At 36.2% G+C, this 19,169-nt stretch overlaps 1 protein-coding gene across 4 annotated transcripts in view; it reads left to right on the plus strand.

The window, feature by feature from the left end:
• Positions 1–19,169, plus strand: part of dpp6b (dipeptidyl-peptidase 6b) — a 161,556-nt gene that overhangs the window by 72,135 nt on the left and 70,252 nt on the right. The window contains exon 1 of one of the 4 annotated variants that reach the window (XM_048163113.1): positions 13,637–14,019. The exons of the other annotated variants lie outside the window; for them this stretch is intronic. Coding sequence (XP_048019070.1) covers positions 13,969–14,019 — 51 coding nt within the window. The 5' untranslated portion in view covers positions 13,637–13,968. Of the gene's footprint in view, positions 1–13,636; positions 14,020–19,169 lie in introns of those variants that run through there. 4 annotated transcript variants of the gene reach the window in all.

Raw genomic sequence — 19,169 nt, forward strand, 5'->3', positions numbered from 1 at the left:
GGGAGAACATGAGAATCAAGGGAAGCATGACACAACAAGCAACATAAATCAAACTACAAAATAAAAGACATGAGATAATAAACGTGAACAAAACCAAAACACCCGTGACAGATCCCCCCCTCTAAGCGTGGCTCCCGACGCCCAACAAAACCAAAACAAACAGTCTAGGAGGGTGGAGCAGAGGCAGACTTGGGGGGAGGGATAGTGGGCCAGGCCCGTGCAGGGGAACAGGACATGGCAGAGGTGGGCCTGGGCCACGGAGCATGGGAGGACCTGGGCCGTGGAGCATGGGAGGGCCTGGACCGTGGAGCGTGGGAGGACCTAGACCGTGGAGCGTGGGAGGACCTGGACCGTGGGAGGACCTGGACCGTGGAGCGTGACACTGGCGTGGCGGCCATCTCGGGGCGAGACACTGGAGTGGTGGCCATCTTGTAAACGGGTCCTTTTGTGGCAGGCATGGAGGGAGCAGGCCTTGGCGTGGCAGGCATGCGGGAACAAGCCCTGGCGTGGCAGGCATGGCGGGAACAAGCCCTGGCATGGCAGGCATGGCGGGAACAAGCCCTGGAGTGGCAGGCATGGCGGGAGCAGGCCCTGGCGTGGCAGGCATGGCGGGAACAAGCCCTGGTGTGGCAGGCATGGCGGGAGCAGATCCTGGCGTGGCAGGCATGGCGTGAGCAGGCTCTGGCATGGCAGGCATGGCGGGAGCAGGCACTGGCGTGGCATAAATAATTCCAGACATGAACGTGGGGGCATGGAGACAGTCAGGCATGGGTGGTAATGTGAGTTTGTGGGGCTCGTCGTCCACAAACCCCACAGTTAATGATGATCCACATAACTGCTGGGTGTAGTCGATATACTGAACTAGGGAAAAGTGACTTATTCCCCCTGGCAGTCGAGAACGCAGAGGTTCATTGAGTCCAAAACTAAAAATGTTCTTAAGTGCCACGTCATTAAAATCTACTAGATGGCACACATTGCAAAAGTCCTGGACATAGTCCTCAACAGAACGATTACCTTGGCAAAGGCTCAGGAGATGAGAAACTGCTGGGTCCATAGTGGGTCATGTATTCTGTAACGTAAGGAGTCCACTGGAGGCGAGTGTAGTTAGAACCCAAGTGCAGTTTAATAACAATAATCCAAAATACAAACAGGAACAGGAACACAGGCGTGGCGTGGTGTGGCGTGGCGTGGCTACAGCAGGTTACATTTATAATACATGACAAAGGAACATGGGGAAGACAATGGCTATAAATACAAGAATTGATGGAACACATGACTGAGACAACCAATGGGGAAGTGACACAAGGAACATAAGAACCAATGACAGAACATGACACATGGACTAAGGGAGAAAATGAGGATCAAGGGAAGCATGACACAACAAGCAACATAAATCAAACTACAAAATAAAAGACATGAAATCATAAACGTGAACAAAACCAAAACACCCGTGACACATTAGCAGTGAGGGGAAAGTGATGTTACTCATCTGTCTGTGGCTGAATTACAGTCGTACTGATATTCAGAACAACAGCACACAAATGGTTTATTCTTTATTCCTGAACAAAGTTAATTAAAGCTGCAAGCAGCGATGAAAGGGCCCTCACACCTGGGGCCACCGCCACCCAGTGGCCTTAGGAAAACAGTGAATAGTGGGTGACATGCATATGAGTAAATACAGGAGAAATATGGCAAAGTCATTTCGACGTGCCACACTTCCTGCTGCCAACAGGTGGCACTTTGACTATTACTGAAAATTGCCATGTAGATGTCTTTAGGCCAGGACTATTATCAAACATGTGAAGTTTGGGGCAGATTGGACATTGTGTGCCTGAGTTACAACAACTTCTTGTTTCATGGCGAATTTTGTCAGGCAGTCACGGACACGCCCTTCAGCAAAAACTCAAGATCTTTGCAATTTAAAGTCGCAAAGGCCTTTAGATTAGACTGACCCAATTGGATGTTGATCTGATTAAAGCTCTAGGATGAGTTTGATAAAGTAAAATGTCTGGAAATGGCAAAAACTGCAAAAAAAAAATTTGCAGAGAAATCTCAAAATATCTCACTTCCTGTTGGGTTTTCAGATTTTGCATCCAGGGACTTTTTTGTAGGTATTGGGCTGTTACATGTATACTGAATTTCATACTTGTACGTGAAATGTAGCGTGAAGGGCGCTTAATTGAAATTTTGTAGGTAGTGCTATTGAAACGTTTTGCCACACCTAATTCTGATATCAGATGTAAATTGTCACCACTTCTGACTTGCGTGCAAAGTTTCATGAGTTTTCTAGCATGTTTAGGCCATCAAAAATGCGATTCATTTCGGAGAAGAAATGTACTGTAATCGACTGAGCAATTACAATAGAGTCCTCACACCATTGGTTCTCGGGCCCTAAATATATTTATACTGTGTGAGAATATATTAAATGTGGTATTATAAAGACAACATGTTAATTTATGCAACTTTATAGCCTTTATTTATAATGTACTAAAGATTATACCAAGATGAGAAAATTATGAAAATATTATCTGGAGAAAATGTATTTTAATATACTTATTTTAAACGCTCATGTTGTTTATTTATTTCATATATTTCTTTTTTCAACCCAATATTAAAATATAAGCGAAACCATTCTATCCGAATTTATTTGCATTGCACTTTTAATACAAAATTTAGAGTTCAAATGCAACTAGCAGAAAATAGAACAAAACAACTCTCCCTAGAAACAAAACATATGAACTCCTGTTAAATTATAATATTTTATTTAGTCAGTTTTTACTGAAAAGAACGCAGCCTAACTGTTTAGGAAAGCAACTAACTGTTTCCAACTAACAATTTGTTAATCATGACACTCATTGTGTAGCCCAAATCTATAATGTCTTGTTCAGTATATCCTGTTAGCCAAACACATGAGAATGAGTCTGAGAGATGTAAGGACTGAACCTGCCTGTTTATTCAGGATTAAATATGAACTGTGGGGCCATTATGATTGGTTAATTTGCAGTCGATTGGAACAGCAGGTGGCCCACCATCAGAGCTCTTTGATGGAATTCTGGGAAGTTCAGGACTGGTGCCAGCCAGCTGGAGAAAAGCCAGAGATTTTTATGGTTGCCATCAGTGCATTGGTGGCGGCACTGGCTTTAAGGCACTGTTGAATTAGCTTTCCAATGAGAATGATTTGAGAATTCAATTAAGGCCTGTAGAACAGATATTTCCTGTTAGTTTTAAAGCCCCAACATACTTCAAGTAAAATTACATAATTTCAAAGAAAATCCATCAAAACAAAGTTCATTTGGAGTTTGTTTCAGTTTGTCAGTGCAAACTTTGTGGAAAACTTAACACTGGCTGTTAAGCCCTGGGAATACTTCGTTTTTTTTTGTGCGTACACTAGTGTATGTGCACAGTCGAATGTACAGCCTTGGAAAGTATACTTCAATTGACTTGTACGCCTACACAGGCGTTCAACATATGCGCAGTTTTGAGCAATCTCTTGCCACAAGTTACAACACATATAAACATCACTGTGTTCTTTCATGGTCGAGTTGTACAAATGAGGGTACTTTCTAAAAATTAAATGCGCATGTGCGACCAAATCCGGCAGTGCGTGTGCTCTTCTGATGATGAAATTCGCGTCACATGCACTCTATGCTGACCCTCGCGTATGTGTAAAAAGTGAACTATACTGTGGGCTTTCATCTCCATTCATCTGCCATTGGTTCATGCCAGTCACATATGATGGGGCTCCACCTTCTTTGACATGGAAATCTTTCAGGTTTGTTTCTTCACTCAGTTTGTCAATGTCAAACACAAGTGAAAACATGAACTCATGGGAGAGCTGCTATATTGTTTAAATTGATATTCTGATTCCGGAAATTGAAAAACTTTGGAACACTGATAATACTGTAAAATTGATTTGAATCAATCTGTATTGTATGAAGTTCCATATAAATATAAATAAACATGACTTGATTCGTGTGCCAAATTGCAGAGATGAGATGCCTGCTTAAAAGGTTAGTTCACCCAAAAATTCTGTCATTTATTACTCACCCTCATGCCGTTCCACACCCGTAAGATTAAGATATTTTTGTTGAAATCCGATGGCTCAGTGAGGTCTGCATAGCCAGCAATGACATTTCCTCTCTCAAGATCCATTAATGTACTAAAAACATATTTAAATCAGTTCATGTGAGTACTGTGGTTCAATATTAGTATTATAAAGCGACGAGAATATTTTTGGTGCACCAAAAAAACAAAATAATGACTTATATAGTGATGGCCGATTTCAAAACACTGCTTCAGGAAGCTTTGGAGCATAATGAATCAGTGTATCGAATCATGATTCAGATCGCGTGTCAAATCGCCAAACTGCTGAAATCACATGACTTTGGCGCTTCGAACAGCAGATTCGACACACTGATTCACAACGCTCCGCTCCAAAGCTTCCTGAAGCAGTGTTTTGAAATCGGCCATCACTATATAAGTTGTTTTTGTTTTTTTTTGGTGCACCAAAAATATTCTCACCGCTTTATAATATTAATATTGAACCACTGTACTCATATGAACTGATTTAAATATGTTTTTAGTACCTTTATGGATCTTGAGAGAGGAAATGTCATTGCTCCCTATGTAGGCCTCACAGAGCCATCGGATTTCAACAAAAATATCTTAATTTGTGTTCCGAAGATTAACGAAGGTCTTACGGGTCTGAAACGGCATGAGGGTAAGCAATAAATGGCGGAATTTTAATTTTTGGATGAACTAACCCTTTAATGTGCTCTTTTTTCATCTCTGTCATTGTTGTTGTATGTTTGTTGTGTTATTGAGATAACAGCGACTTCTGTTTACCCCTGAGCGAAGAATGATGAACTTCACAGAGAGTACTGTATATTGGGACCTTTAGGTTTATGTTTATTTGAACTAGAGTGTTATAAAATGTATGTCCTGCCATATCAGCTGTTTTAGCTAACAGACTTCCCTCTTTCCATCGGATAAGCCTGAGGACTTTCAGTTACCCTGAGGACTTTCATTAGTGGCTCAGTGTCATTGCAAGCGTAGAAATAATTAGGAGTGTCCAGAGTCCCCCTTGACTGAATCAAGTTGAATACTTTAGCATATAAAGTGAAAGATATCTGTCTTTTTGGGAATGGGAATGAACTCAGCAATGAATATTGATTGTATTCGTTCTCTAGGGTGGGGTTGCACCAGACATTTATAAGGTCTGTCTTAAATTGCGATGTAAAGTTCACACTAGGGGCTTGGTAACTATTAGTTTTAACCAAGTCTTTGTAATAGCACAATATTTGTATACATGTGGTCACATAATATAACGTTTACCTTTATTGATCCATGTAGCAGCCTCCAAATTTGTAAACAGAAGTAGAGTAGTGCTGAAAAGCTATGCATTTCAGTTTTATGTCGTTACGGTTGATGTTTCAAACTTCTTTTTCCCTAACGTAACTGCAGAATGCAAATTTCCGATGATATTTGAACCATAACCATGAAATAAAATAATTCTTATTTTTAAATATATAAATAAATAATCTGGAATGGTAACTAAAGGGGCAATAAATGAATAAATGGTTGCCAGTACAACAAACTGGAAAATTGGACATTTTTTTCATTTAATTTTACATATTTCATGTTGAAACCTGCCACGCACAACTGACACTGGGCAACACTTACGGTAAAGTTCACCATTAAGACCGGTTTCTCATTGGAGAATCCGTTAAGAAGACAGTTCTTTACATAATGTTCTCTCACTTAAAAAAAAAAAAAAAAAAAAAAAAAAAAAAAATTATATAATTATTATAATAAATTATATAAACATATTAGCAACCTTTGGACCAGTGACTCCCCTGCCTTCATTTGCATGTGTCATTAATAAGTGATCTCATCACTGACTCTCCAGGCAGACTATTAAGCGATTCTCCATTTTGATAGTTTAATTGAGTTTGCTGGATAAACACTTTAATAATTTTCTGATGATTCAAAAGGACAGTTGGACTTGAGGGAACGCCTGCTGTGGTAATGATCTATTCCAGCTAAGCAATGAAGCACCTGATTTACATAATCGTTTCTTTGATTGAAGCAATTTGGCCTGGCTGCCTAGTTCAGGAGTTTCCAGAATGAATTTGGTTGTTTGGAATCTCAGAGTAAGTGTAAAATATGTTCAAATATGTTCTCAGGGAACTGTAGAATAGATGTTAATGTTTAAAAAAAAAAATGCTAATCAATGTTGTATTAGCAGAGTGCATATTTACACAGCATTGACCATGTAGTCAAATCTGCTAAAGGTCACAGGGGGGCAGCACTATACAGGGGAAATGTTTGTGAGAAGTTTGGTCATAGTTTAGCAGTTGAGAAGTGTTATGATACAGTTTCGGTCATAAGTTTACACAAACCTTGCAGAATCTGCAAAATAATTTTTGCAAAATAAGAGGCATGTTTTTTATTTAGTACTGGCCTGAATAAGCTATTTCACATAAAAGATGTTTACATATTGTTCACAAGACAAAATAGCTGAATAATAATGTACAAATTTAACAGGGTTAAAAAAAAAGCTATTATTTTGCATTGTGGACATGGGAAATAGCAATACTAAATAAAATAATTAATAAAATAAACATTCAATTTGTTATGATCCCTTTTAAAAATTCTTTAAAATCCTGTAATAATACACCGCAAAATACCGTAAAATTATTAATAAATCATGTATCAAAAAGTGTAGGAACCCTATACTAGTGTTTTTCAGCAGTTTTGAAATGCACATTGAAATGGTTTATAATATATAACGCTCTCATTTTTTAACATTCATTTTAGAAGGTTTACACTATTCAGTAAATCCTAGATAACTATGAGGAATTACTGTAACATTCTTTGGCCATAACAAAATTTGAAGTACAAAATGGTTTGGCAGTTTACACAGAAGCCTGTGATTTGTCCGATTAGAACAGCATGTGAAATTGTTCTCTCGAGCCAGCAGCTCCCTTTCTACAATTTCCTCTCAGGAAAAGGGGTGTAGGCGCCATCAGCATGCAGGCTTTTTGACTGTACTCAGAGGGAGATGGGGGTCAAAGTTTAGCACTCTACATTGCAACAATTCATGATTTGGCACCAATAAATGAGGTATTCCTAGATGAGTTCTGTATACGCTATTGTCTTCGTTCATGTTCTGTTTTGCAATTGTGTTTTTCAAAATAGCACATTGTTCCTGGTGTGATGCCAGAATTATGCTATGTTTTTACTTTGGATGAAGGTCTGAGATGTTTTACTGCCAACAATAAATAATATATAATACATGTGTTTAGAAATGCAGAAAAATGCAGTAGTAGAGGTTCTGCTGGTGAACTAAAAATATTAATATTGAATATTTAATACTGCAGTCAAGTCACTATGTGAGATTTAAAAAATATTACAAGAATATTAATTTGAAAAATATAGGGAGCCTCCAATTTTTAGTAGTGTGTTCATATAGTATGTATATGGGCATTTCTAATGTAAAAAATTAATAAAAATTTTTTACTAACACAACTTGACAAAGTCATGTGAAAACAGCATACAGTTGAAAGTTGCAATGAAAATTAAGTAGCAACAGATTTTTCATTCTGTATTTTGACGTACATCCAAAAAATTATCGCAAAAGAACAAAATGTAAAATGAGAATTGGTTCTATCCATTGGTTGTTGATTGGATTTTGAGAACTTGTAGTCAGTTTCTGCTTACGTCACCAGAGAGAAGTCTGTTCACTGAAAGATGAAAGACTGAAAGATCTTTGAAAGATTTTGATTAAACTTTACTATGTCAAAAGAAAATGAAACGTATACATGGATGAATCGTTGGCAATAACGTGCATTTACAAAATAGATAGGGTGAATTCCGAACAGTGAAATTAATTATATGACATGAGTTTGTTTCACTCAAATAATAATGAAAGTTCATTGTACTTAATAGAAAAAAGTTGCGTGAACTCAAAATTGTATTGTAGTAAGATGAACTTAAAGGGATAGTTCACCCAAAAATGAAAATTTGATGTTTATCTGCTTACCCCCCAGCGCATCCAAGATGTAGGTGACTTTGTTTCTTCAGTAGAGCACAAATGATGATTTTTAACTCCAACCGCTGCCGTCTGTCAGTCTTATAATGCGAGTGAATGGTAACCCAATTTATAAGAGTCAATAAACATGCACAGACGAATCCAAATTAAACCCTGCGGCTCGTGACGACTCATTGAAACGATCGGTTTGTGTTCGCTTGGTGATGTCTGATCGCGCTCTGACAACGGCAGTGATGTCTCGCGCATATACTTCAATGAGTGCTAGACATTACTTCAGTTGTCAGAGCGTGATCAGACCTTACTAAGCGAGTGCTGAACGCAGTTGGACATAGTGGTGTTTTAGAGGTAAAAAATTATATAAATACTGTTCGGTTTCTCGCACAAACCGATCGTTTCGTGTCTTAGGACATCAATGTGTCATCACGAGCCGCAGGGTTTAATTTGGATTCGCCTGTGCATGTTTATTGACTCTTATAGATTGTGTTACCATTGACTCGCATTATAAGACTGACAGACATCAACGGTTGGAGTTAAAAATCATCATTTGTGTTCTACTGAAGAAATAAAGTCACTTACATCTTGGATGCCCTGGGGGTAAGCAGATAAACATCAAATTTTCATTTTTGGGTGAACTATCCCTTTAATATGATTGAGTTGAGTTGCAGCTGATTTCTAATTCCCAGCATGCTTTGTGTCAGACTGTATAAATGTTGAAATTAAGTGTTATTTTGTTTGTTTTTGCACAAGATTAACATAGGGAGACATAAGTTAGTGTTTAATGTTGTGTTATATTGGGATTTACAGAGGGTTCTGTTGCTCCTCTTCCATGGCTCTCGGCCCCTCCCTGCCCCACTTTTTAATTTTAAGTACTAACTTAAAAAAATGAGTTAGTTTAGTTAAATGTTTTGAGGTAATACAGTACAGTCCAAAAGTTTGGAACCACTAAGATTTTTAATGTTTTAAAAAGAAGTTTCGTCTGCTCACCAAGGCTACATTTATTTAATTAAAAATACAGTAAAAAACAGTAATATTGTGAAATATTATTACAATTTCAAATAACTGTGTACTATTTAAATATATTTGACAAAGTAATTTATTCCTGTGATGCAAAGCTGAATTTTCAGCATCGTTACTCCAGTCTTCAGTGTCACATGATCCTTCAGAAATCATTCTAATATGCTGATCTGCTGCTCAAGAAACATTTAATGTGTACAATTGTACAAAATATTTGTGTACAATTTTTTTTTTCAGGATTATTTGATGAATAGAAAGTTCAAAAGAACAGTGTTTATCTGAAATCTAATCTTTTGTAACATTATAAATGTCTGTACTGCCACTTTTGATTGATTTAATGCATCCTTGCTGAATAAAAGTATTAATTTCTTTAATTTCTTTTCAAAAAAATAAAAATAAAAATTCTTACTGACCCCAAACTTTTGAACGGTAGTGTATAATGCTACAGAAGCTTTGTATTTCAGATAAATGCTGTTCTTTTGAACTTTCTATTCATCAAGGAATCCTGAAAAAAAAAGTACACAACTGTTTTCAACATTGAAAATAATCATAAATGTTTATTGAGCAGCAAATCAGCATATTAGAATGATTTCTGAAGGATCATGTGACACTGAAGACTGGAATAATGATGCTGAAAATTCAGCTTTGCATCACAGGAATAAATTACTTTGTGAAATATATTCAAATAGAAAACAGTTATTTTAAATTGTAATGATATTTCACAATATTACTGTTTTTTACTGTATTTTTAATTAAATAAATGTAGCCTTGGTAAGCAGACGAAACTTCTTTTAAAAACATTAAAAATCTTAGTGGTTCCAAACTTTTGGACTGTACTGTACGTTTTCTCATATGTTTTAAGTATTCTGAACTTATTGAGTTTTACAGTGTGCTGGCTTTAAACAGTTGTTGCTTAACTCATACTCTTCAAATACTACTTATAACAAGTACACAGCATTTACAGTACTTGGTCAGTATGCTGTACGCTTTCAGCTAGTCTCTGCTGTGTTAATATGAAGTCTGTTGTTATTTGCGGCACTTGAATGAACATGCCCTCCGTTGAGTCTTTGTTTTACCTTTTTCTCCTTTGCTTTTTAAATCAACCATTGAACAGGCAAAATATAATGGACATCATTCTGCTTCCTCCATCTCGAATAGCCACATGAAGCAGACTGTATAATCGACATGCTGGTAAATCTATTCATGGCAGAGTCTCAGAGTGTGACTAATGCAATGTCTCTGTGCATTAGCTACGAGCGTTAGAGACACAAGAAAGGCTGGAAGTAGATCAAAAAACAGATAATTGTGCCATTTTCTTCATTGTTCAAGTTTTGTAATAAGATGTTTGCTTCGTGAAACATCTCAAGATGAGACTGACGACATGGAAATGAATCCGTGCCAGTCCCAGCTCTCAGCCTGCCATCATTTGGCCTCGTGGCCTTGAGATGTTGTTTATAGAGCTATCACTGCACTGCTGCTTAAATTAGTGCTCAAGCTATCCATTAGCAGAACGTTTTCCACTGATGCTGAAAGATGTGCTGTCCAGCTGGATACATTTATTTGTGGTGATCAGATTGTGGGTGTTCTGAGCACAGATAAGACCAGGCTTTCTTCTTTTCTGCACCCTTTTATATTTTGACATTCAAACGAATATTCACTCTTGCATCATATTCTTCCTGCAAGAGCGAATGTAGCTTTATGATTATTTTTTGTAGTGTCATTTATAATTTTGCTTGTTTGACATTTAAAACTCTTTAGAATGATGCAATGTAATAATAAATGTAATTTATGTTGTATGTTTGTATCTCTGTTGTAACATTCATCGATACTCTTGCTTTATTTCCAGCAGCAAGATTAATTAATTACTATAACTTGTGTGCCATGCATGCGAAATAACTAAATGACAAAACGGTGTAGGTGGTGGAAATTATTGTTCACTTTCTCACTGCTCCGCTTAGCCAACCGACATGGAAATTGGTGTTAGTTGCCATGACAACATTCATTGTAAAGTGAGATGGCGAGAAAAGAAATGAAGTATGCTTCTATTTAAGGGAATTAAGAAGCAATTAAGCAACCAAAATAGCATACTAATTACTATAGCAATTAAATTACAACAGATTCATTCACATTTCTTTTTGTTGTGCTCTTGACTGTGGGATCAAATAACTTACTAGTGATTTTGACTATGTAAATTTGATTTGTTTTAAGTTAAAATAAAGAAATGCCTTTTACAGCACAAGAGCAGAAAAACTTTGACTTTTATTTTGACAAGATCAGGAAAAGTCGAGAAGCCAGGACTCAAACTCGGGTTACCTTAAACCCGAGACCACTTTGCCTGATTAGAAATGATAAAATCGCTTTATGGTGTATTTATTCTTAGTCATAAAAATGTACATAAGCCTTCAGTTGTATGATAACAGATTAACCTAATGGGTTTAAAAAAAAAAAAAAAAAAAAAAAAAAACTTTTACCTATAAAACAGGATATCACAGAGTTACATTGTTTTTTTCAGATACTGACAAAATTGATTGCTTGAAATTATGAACAACAATATTTGAGAGTTAGGACAGAAGTCAAGCATTTTAGTGAATAAATACATATAACTACACTGTAAAAGAGAATTTTTTGGTTTAACTTAAAAAAGTAAGTTACCTGGTTGCCTTAAAATTTTGAGTTCATTGAAATTAAAAAATCGAGTTAATACAATGAAGGTGAATCGTTTAATCAACAGAAACTCAAAATATTATGTTTTCTGAACCATTTTAATTACTGAAGTTGATTTGACAAAAGAAAAAATGTTGTGATAAAGCATGAAAATATTTTTTTTAAGTATTGTATGGATGTATTATGCATACAACACACAAGTCATATGGACATTACAACCCAGGCTCATTGGGAAAATGTGCTTGTGCATGGCGACATTTTTGCAACATGATATTATGTTGCTTTTTTGCGCATTTTGCAACACTTTCAAAGTGAAATGTCCGGTGAGTGGTGCTGAAGTGCTTTCAGTTTTATCTGAAACAGATGAATGGAATCTGGTTACGCTTTTGGTCATTTGAACGCTAATGGTCATTTCACCTGGAAAGTGCCGTGAATTGTTTGTATAAGTGTGTTTTAGGAGTTTTGCAGAAATGTAGGATGAGGTGTGTTTTTCCAGTGAGGAGTATGTTGGGACATAATGGTGTTTTAATTTTTACATATTATATTCTACACACTAAAGAAAGTCATACAGATTTGAAAAAAACATGTAAATGAAGACAGAACTGTCAATTATGGGTGAACTATCGTGTCATTGAATAGTATTGGTAAGACACATTTATTTAAATAATAAAATAACATTAGCATTTTCCTCTCATTACCAGTTGTCTGACAAAACAGCAGGTTTTTTTTTGTTAGCGCATCATTGGTTCAGCACGGAGGTGTCAGAGTCAGTTTTCTGATGAACAAAGCTTCCTGAGCAGTCGCGGTATCATTCTCTCTTATTTAGACCTGAACTTGCTGTCACTCATTAAGCTGAAGATTTCAGCCTGTTCCTTTTACATTTCCATATGAATGTGATAAAGTGCTGGTGGCACAGACTTCTGTACAAAGAAAATGGGAAGGTGCAGTGTGACACGTCTAGTGGGAGATGGGAGATGTGCTAAATTAGGGCTCAGTGCTGGTAAAAGAGACTGTTGAATGAGTCTGTGCATGTGTAGCGTCTGGAGCGGTGTAGACCTGACTCAAGCTCTGACCACAGTCATATTAAAGCTGCTGCAAAGCATGATTGTTAAAAGGATAGCTCGCCCAAAAAAATTAAAATTGTCATCGTTTACTCACCCTGATGTCATTTCAAATTTGTATGAGTTTCTTTCTTCTGTGAACATAAAAGAAGAGATTTAGCTAACATCTTCCTATTATTTTACTAGTTTTCACTATTTCTAAAAGTATGGTACTTAATGACCATACTTATGACCATGCACAATGCAACTGTTGAATCTACCAACATTGATTATCGATTGTTAGAAGAAATGTGATTTGATTAAGATTAAGAGTAAAATAATTCAAATTATGCCCCATTAACTTGAGTCTCCTTGAACACTTCCACCTTTCATATTTGAGTGTTGTTAGACAGTGCATGTTCTCACTGGATGACCGATAGAAGACAAAATGTCACGTATGGACATCATCTGGGCAGCGGCCACCATTTTAACTTCAAAATTAGCATGCTGTTTTGAAACTTAAATTGAAACAAACAAACAAAAAAAATAATTACCCCTTATGTTCACTCAACTCTTTTGTGAAAAGAAGAGTGCCTAATTGTATTTAATGTGAATTTGTATTGTACTTTAAATTTCAAAATATATTTAAAAAAAAAAGAGCCTCCAGCCCCTACTTAAGTCATTCAAAAACTAATTTCATTTAATATACATTTAAAGTAGCCTATAATATATTTTAATTTAATTTGCCAATAATGTAAAGTATGTTATTTCTGTAATAAGTAGTCTTTTAAAGTGTACTTCTTTGGCACATTGGCTAGATAAAAGACTATTACCAATGACTAAAAAAGAACTAATATGATTTAATGTTTTGTTTCTTTCTTTTTTTATACAAATGCTTAAATTGTTTTATCCAGTACATTAAGACATACATATGATGGGGACATGAAAACTACTCGAACCTCAAACTGTAGATCTGCAGCTGCACAACACCGCGCGCTACTTGATTGTTTGCCGTTCAGCGCGCGCTCAGCTCGAGACATATGCAGCGCATGTCTCTAGTCTAAATAAAGCGCGCATAGTCGCTTCCTCCCTCTGTTTCTCTCTCTCCCTCCATCACTGAATGGGTTTGAGTGAGAGTAACGCTTTTCATTCCCCCTGAAGAGCGCCTGCATCGGTGTTTATATCCTCGTCTTCAGCATGACTTCAGCGGAATCCAGCGCGCCGGGAAAATCTTCTCAACAAGATCAGGTAGTGACATTAAAGTCAGAGAGCTTTTCTCTTATGATTCTTGTGCATGGATTATCAAAGTGTAAAGAGGAGAGTAATCGTGATTTTGCATTCACTGTTAGTTCCATGCGCATTTTGACTTGGAAATGGTTTTGCAATTAGCTACTCGCCGCTAAATTGGCGAACGTCACGTTAACTGAACATTGGTTAGTTTTATATTGCATCACATTATTTTAAGACACAGCCTATAGTTAGTAATGGTAGTTTTCTAATTATTTGTAGAATGGAGCAATGCTGCAGAAATTTCAGCTTTGCATCACAGGAATAAATTATGTTTTTAAATATATATTTAAATAGAAAAGTTTTTTAAACTGTTTTTAATGTATTTTAAATCAAATAAATGCAGTCTTGGTGATCATCAAAAAAATCATTATTCATTATTATCATTAATACAAAATTGTGACTGGTAGTGTACTATATTAGAAGTATATATAGATAAAACTGTTGTTTGTAGAAATAATTGTTATGAAAGGCAAAAAAAAAAAAAAAAATTATATATATATATATATATATATATATATATATATAGATGTACATATACATAGACAATGATCTTTGTGCATTCAGCTTTCATACACTATAAATAATCCTGCTGATTCCTATGTTAAAAACTTGCAGTTGTGGTTGCATTTTGCAAACTGTATATTTTACAGTTTTATTACTTTATTTCCTGAACTTTGAAGACAACCCTTGTGAGTAGTGTTCTGTTCTTCTGTACTTTTCTGCATTTCACTACTGCTCTAGCTATAGCTACTGTAGTTTATGCTTGAAACTTGGCATTGGGTCCCACAAGTATTGTTGGCTCTTACAATGAATTGTTTGTGATGTTCCTCATTTGTAAATAATGTTGAATAAAAGCTTCTGCTAAATTTATAAATGTAAATTTAAAACTGTCTTTTCATCATAATTATAAGGTGGTGTATATTTTGACTTACCAAAAACGATAACACTATAGCAATATTTTACTGTATTGTCTTGTTGAATATAGTACAGGTTTGCACTGTTAACTATATGGTAATTCACTTTTTTAAAACAAAGATTTTATAGTATTTTACAGTAAAATTACATGTATTGACCATTAAAGGGTTAGTTCACCCAAAAATGAAATTTCTGTCATTAATTACTCACCCTCATGTCGTTCTAAACCCGTAAGACCTTCATTCATCTTCGGAACACAAATTAAGATATTTTTGATGAAATCCGAGAGGTATATGACTCGTCCATATAATCACCACTTTCAAGGTCCAGAAAGGTACTAAAGACATCATTAAAACAGTCGATGTGACTGCAGTGGCTCAACCTTAATTTTATGAAGCAACGAAAATACTTTTTATGCTCAAAAATAAAACAAAAATAACAACTTTATTCAACAATATATTCTCTTCTGTGTTATTCTCTTACGTTGTTTACGTCCAGCGCTTCCAGGTTCTATGTCAGTACGCATGCTCAGTATTGGCCGGCTACTGCGTCAGCATCACACGCATGCGTCGTGCTGCTCATGTGTAAAGCTTTGGCCAATACTGAGCCGGCATTCGGACGTAAACATGGAAGCCTTCACTGTGCTTACTGCAGCAACTACGTAAGGATAATGACGGAAGAGAAAAGATTGTAGAATAAAGTCGTTATTCAGTGTATTCTCGTCGCTTCGTAAAATTAAGGTTGAACCACTGTAGTCACGTCGACTGTTTAAACGATGTCTTTAGTACCTTTATGGACCTTAAAAGTGTTGATTATATTGCTGTCTATTAGGGGTGTGACAAGATCTCGTGGCAAGAGATCTCACGAGACTAAACTGTGACGAGAAAGTAGTCTTGTGATGTTGCCATGACAGAGTGTTAGGATGATTAGGAAAGAATATGCCACCGCTACGTTTACATTACACCTCCACTGTCGTTTTGCTTTGTATTTAAATAAAAAAAAAAAAACATTTAATTCAGTCGGATAACGGTCGCCGCTGCTCCATATTTACAGAGTACGCGCGACCGTTGAAAGTGAAAGTAAACGCGAGCGCGCATTGAAACGCGATTTCAATTCCCCGCATTTGACAGCGGCTCCCCGATGAATACAGTACAAATCATGTACAGTAAGGTCTGAAGAGACTGAAATCATACAGAAGAGAAGTCAGTCAGTTGAGTTAGTAGCAAAACCCCTACTTGAGTATTGTTGTCTTTTCCTGCAGATGATAATTCAGTCTCAGAAGGTAGAACTGAAATGACATTCATTACAAGATGATTAGTTAAAACATTTCAAATACACCTGCAGAATATTTTTTCTAGTCATGTATTTCGCCATCTTGTCTCGTCTCGTGAACTCAATCTCGAGTCTCGTCTCGTCTCGTGAGATACCGGTCTCGTCACACCCCTACTGTCTATGGATGAGTCATATACTTCTCAAATTTCATAAAAATAATCTTAATTTGTGTTCTGAAGATGAACGAAGGTCTTACGGGTGTGGAACGACATGAGGGTGAGTAATTAATGACAGAAATTTCATTTTTAGGTGAACTAACCCTTTAAATCTTAAATTTAATTAAAATATGATTTTACCTGATATAATTCACAGGTTGTATTGATTACATTTCCATTACATTAGATAAATAGACACCTCAGGTGGCAGTCAGAAACCACACACAACAGATGGCCAGCGTAAACACAACTCTTTATTTCACTTCTTTGTCCCCAAGTGCAGTTATTGTGCCACCATGAAGCAAAGCATGGAAACCTGCAGTTCTCATCATTCAAATCAATTAAGCCAAACTACTGCATCTGTTGTGCTCTGATTACTTTCATGCTATTCATTAATCACACATTCATCTGACCTTGATACATTGTTCTCCAAACAAGACCTACTGCACGTGTTACTCGTTTAACTGAAGTCTAGTGCGATTTTTAGAATATTATACTTGATTTTTTTCATAATAAAATTAAGCCATGCAAAGAAATGGAAATATTTTAAAAGCAAGTTCTTATTCACCCTCTCAAGCTGCTTTTTGCACTTCAGCCCTAAGTAGGGCTCTCTGATGACAATGATTAGGGTTTAAGCAATGGAAGAATTTCCTGTCTTAGAATAGCTGCCTTTGATTCAGCTCAAAGGAGGGGCTATATTTGGAGTGGTGGCAGCGATAAAGTGGGTCTGATAGATGGGATTAATTGTGAATTGCGTTTGATGTTCGGAGCCCAGATGAAAAAGAACATCCCCCATGAAGTACAATTATGAGCAATCAGTTCAGGCTCAGCACTGACAGACGGGTGCGTGTATTCACCTGCCCTTCAAAGAGCGCCTGTCGGGGCAATAACAGCGATGTGTTGGGAGCTTTGGCAGGTCTTTGGATGGCGATTATCACCTTAATAATGGTCTCTATAGGACGATGAAGTTCTAATCGAAGAACTTGTTCTTTAATGCGATCATTAAAGAGATTTGATAGAGCCACAATTGTACTTAATATTCTGCTATTCATGCAGGCTTTTCACTTTAGGGGGATCTCATTTAAAGTTGGCTCTTTAATAACTTGTGCATTTTTGCGGTCAGAAAAGGCGCTTAGGTAAGAGCACTTACAAGAGCAACTTAAACGTCGCTGTGTGGGTTTATGTTTAACCTTGCTTTCTAGAGGGTTTTAAGTGAGAATTGCTGTGATATTATATGTCTGCACTCTGCATTTCATCTCTTCATACTGACTTTTATCATAGCATATATTTCTAGAGGTGATGGATTTTAATATCTGTCTGAGATGTCATAGTGTGACTTTATTACATGACTGTACTCTCAGTCTGTGTCATACTGGTGAATCAAAAACATATTCCTGGTTATATTTAACACCAAGATCAATAGGGGAAAAAATATGACCTTTAAATTGTTTGGTAGTTTGATATTTAATCAAAACACATTTCCCCTGCATATTTTTTTTATTTTTTTTTAAATCCCATATTCTCTGTGGTGATTAAGTTATTATTTCATAGATTTGTCCTACATATTGTATTGTAAAATACTGTAATGCAAACTTAAAGACACGAAATACTACTATGATTTATAAATTATTTGATATTATTGGGGTTTTGAGCATTACGTTTTTGGATTATTGGTATTTAGGAAGAAAATGTGCTTAATTTTCATAAAAATATTGTCACAATGCAGAACTCTTAATGACCTTAATGATTTCGTTTAAAGAAAATAGAATTTCTCATTTATTTCTTTTAAATTTTGTGGTAAGTTATTACTAGAACATGCTCTTCACTCAAGTAATTAGTAATTCCTTCTGAAGAATTTGGTAATACTTGAGTCATTACGAGTAGGCTACTATGATCTTCACTTTAGAATTAATACATTATGCATTATTCACATTAATTATGAACCTGTATATGGGTAAATGATGTGACGGGTCATTTTTTGTCCAAAGGCCTTAATAATAGTAATAAACAAAGATATGACATACAAAGTATGTAAGGTAGTACAACTAGATCTCTTTTATTAAATCCAAATGGTTTTAATTATATTTTCCTACATATAAATGTATTTTAAAGATTTTGAAGTGTCATAAGGTCATTCAGTTTAACCATCCAAAGGGCAATACAGCCATGGAAAACATACATCAACAACATAAAACAACACATCAAAATATAAAAGACCACATCTAGTCATTGTATGCTACCAACATTAGATGTGCTTTCAACAATTTCTTAAATATTGACAGTGATTTGGCAGACCTGATTGACAGAGGTAGCTCATTCCAGAGTCTTGGCCCTATCACAGCGAATGCCCGATCGCCTTTATATAGGCGCTTTGTTCTAGGCACTACAAGTACATTTTGATTCTCTGATCATAGTGTTCTGGGAGGATTATATTGAATTAAAAGGTTTGCCAAATATGATGGTGCCTGATTAGTTAAGGATTTAAACACGAACAATAAAATTTTGTATTTGATTCTAAAACGGACCTGCAGCCAATTTAAGGAAGCTAACACAGGGGTAATTGGTTCATATTTCTTCACCTTCTTTAGTAACCTCGCCGCAGCATTTTGTACCGATTGTGGTCGGGACAAAGATGTGGCAGTGATGCCAGAGTACAAAGAATTACAGAAATCTAACCGTGAAGGCATGAATAAAGGCATGGATTAC

This window comes from Megalobrama amblycephala, linkage group LG17 (genome assembly GCF_018812025.1).
Source record: "Megalobrama amblycephala isolate DHTTF-2021 linkage group LG17, ASM1881202v1, whole genome shotgun sequence".
Taxonomy (NCBI): Eukaryota; Metazoa; Chordata; class Actinopteri; order Cypriniformes; family Xenocyprididae; genus Megalobrama; species Megalobrama amblycephala.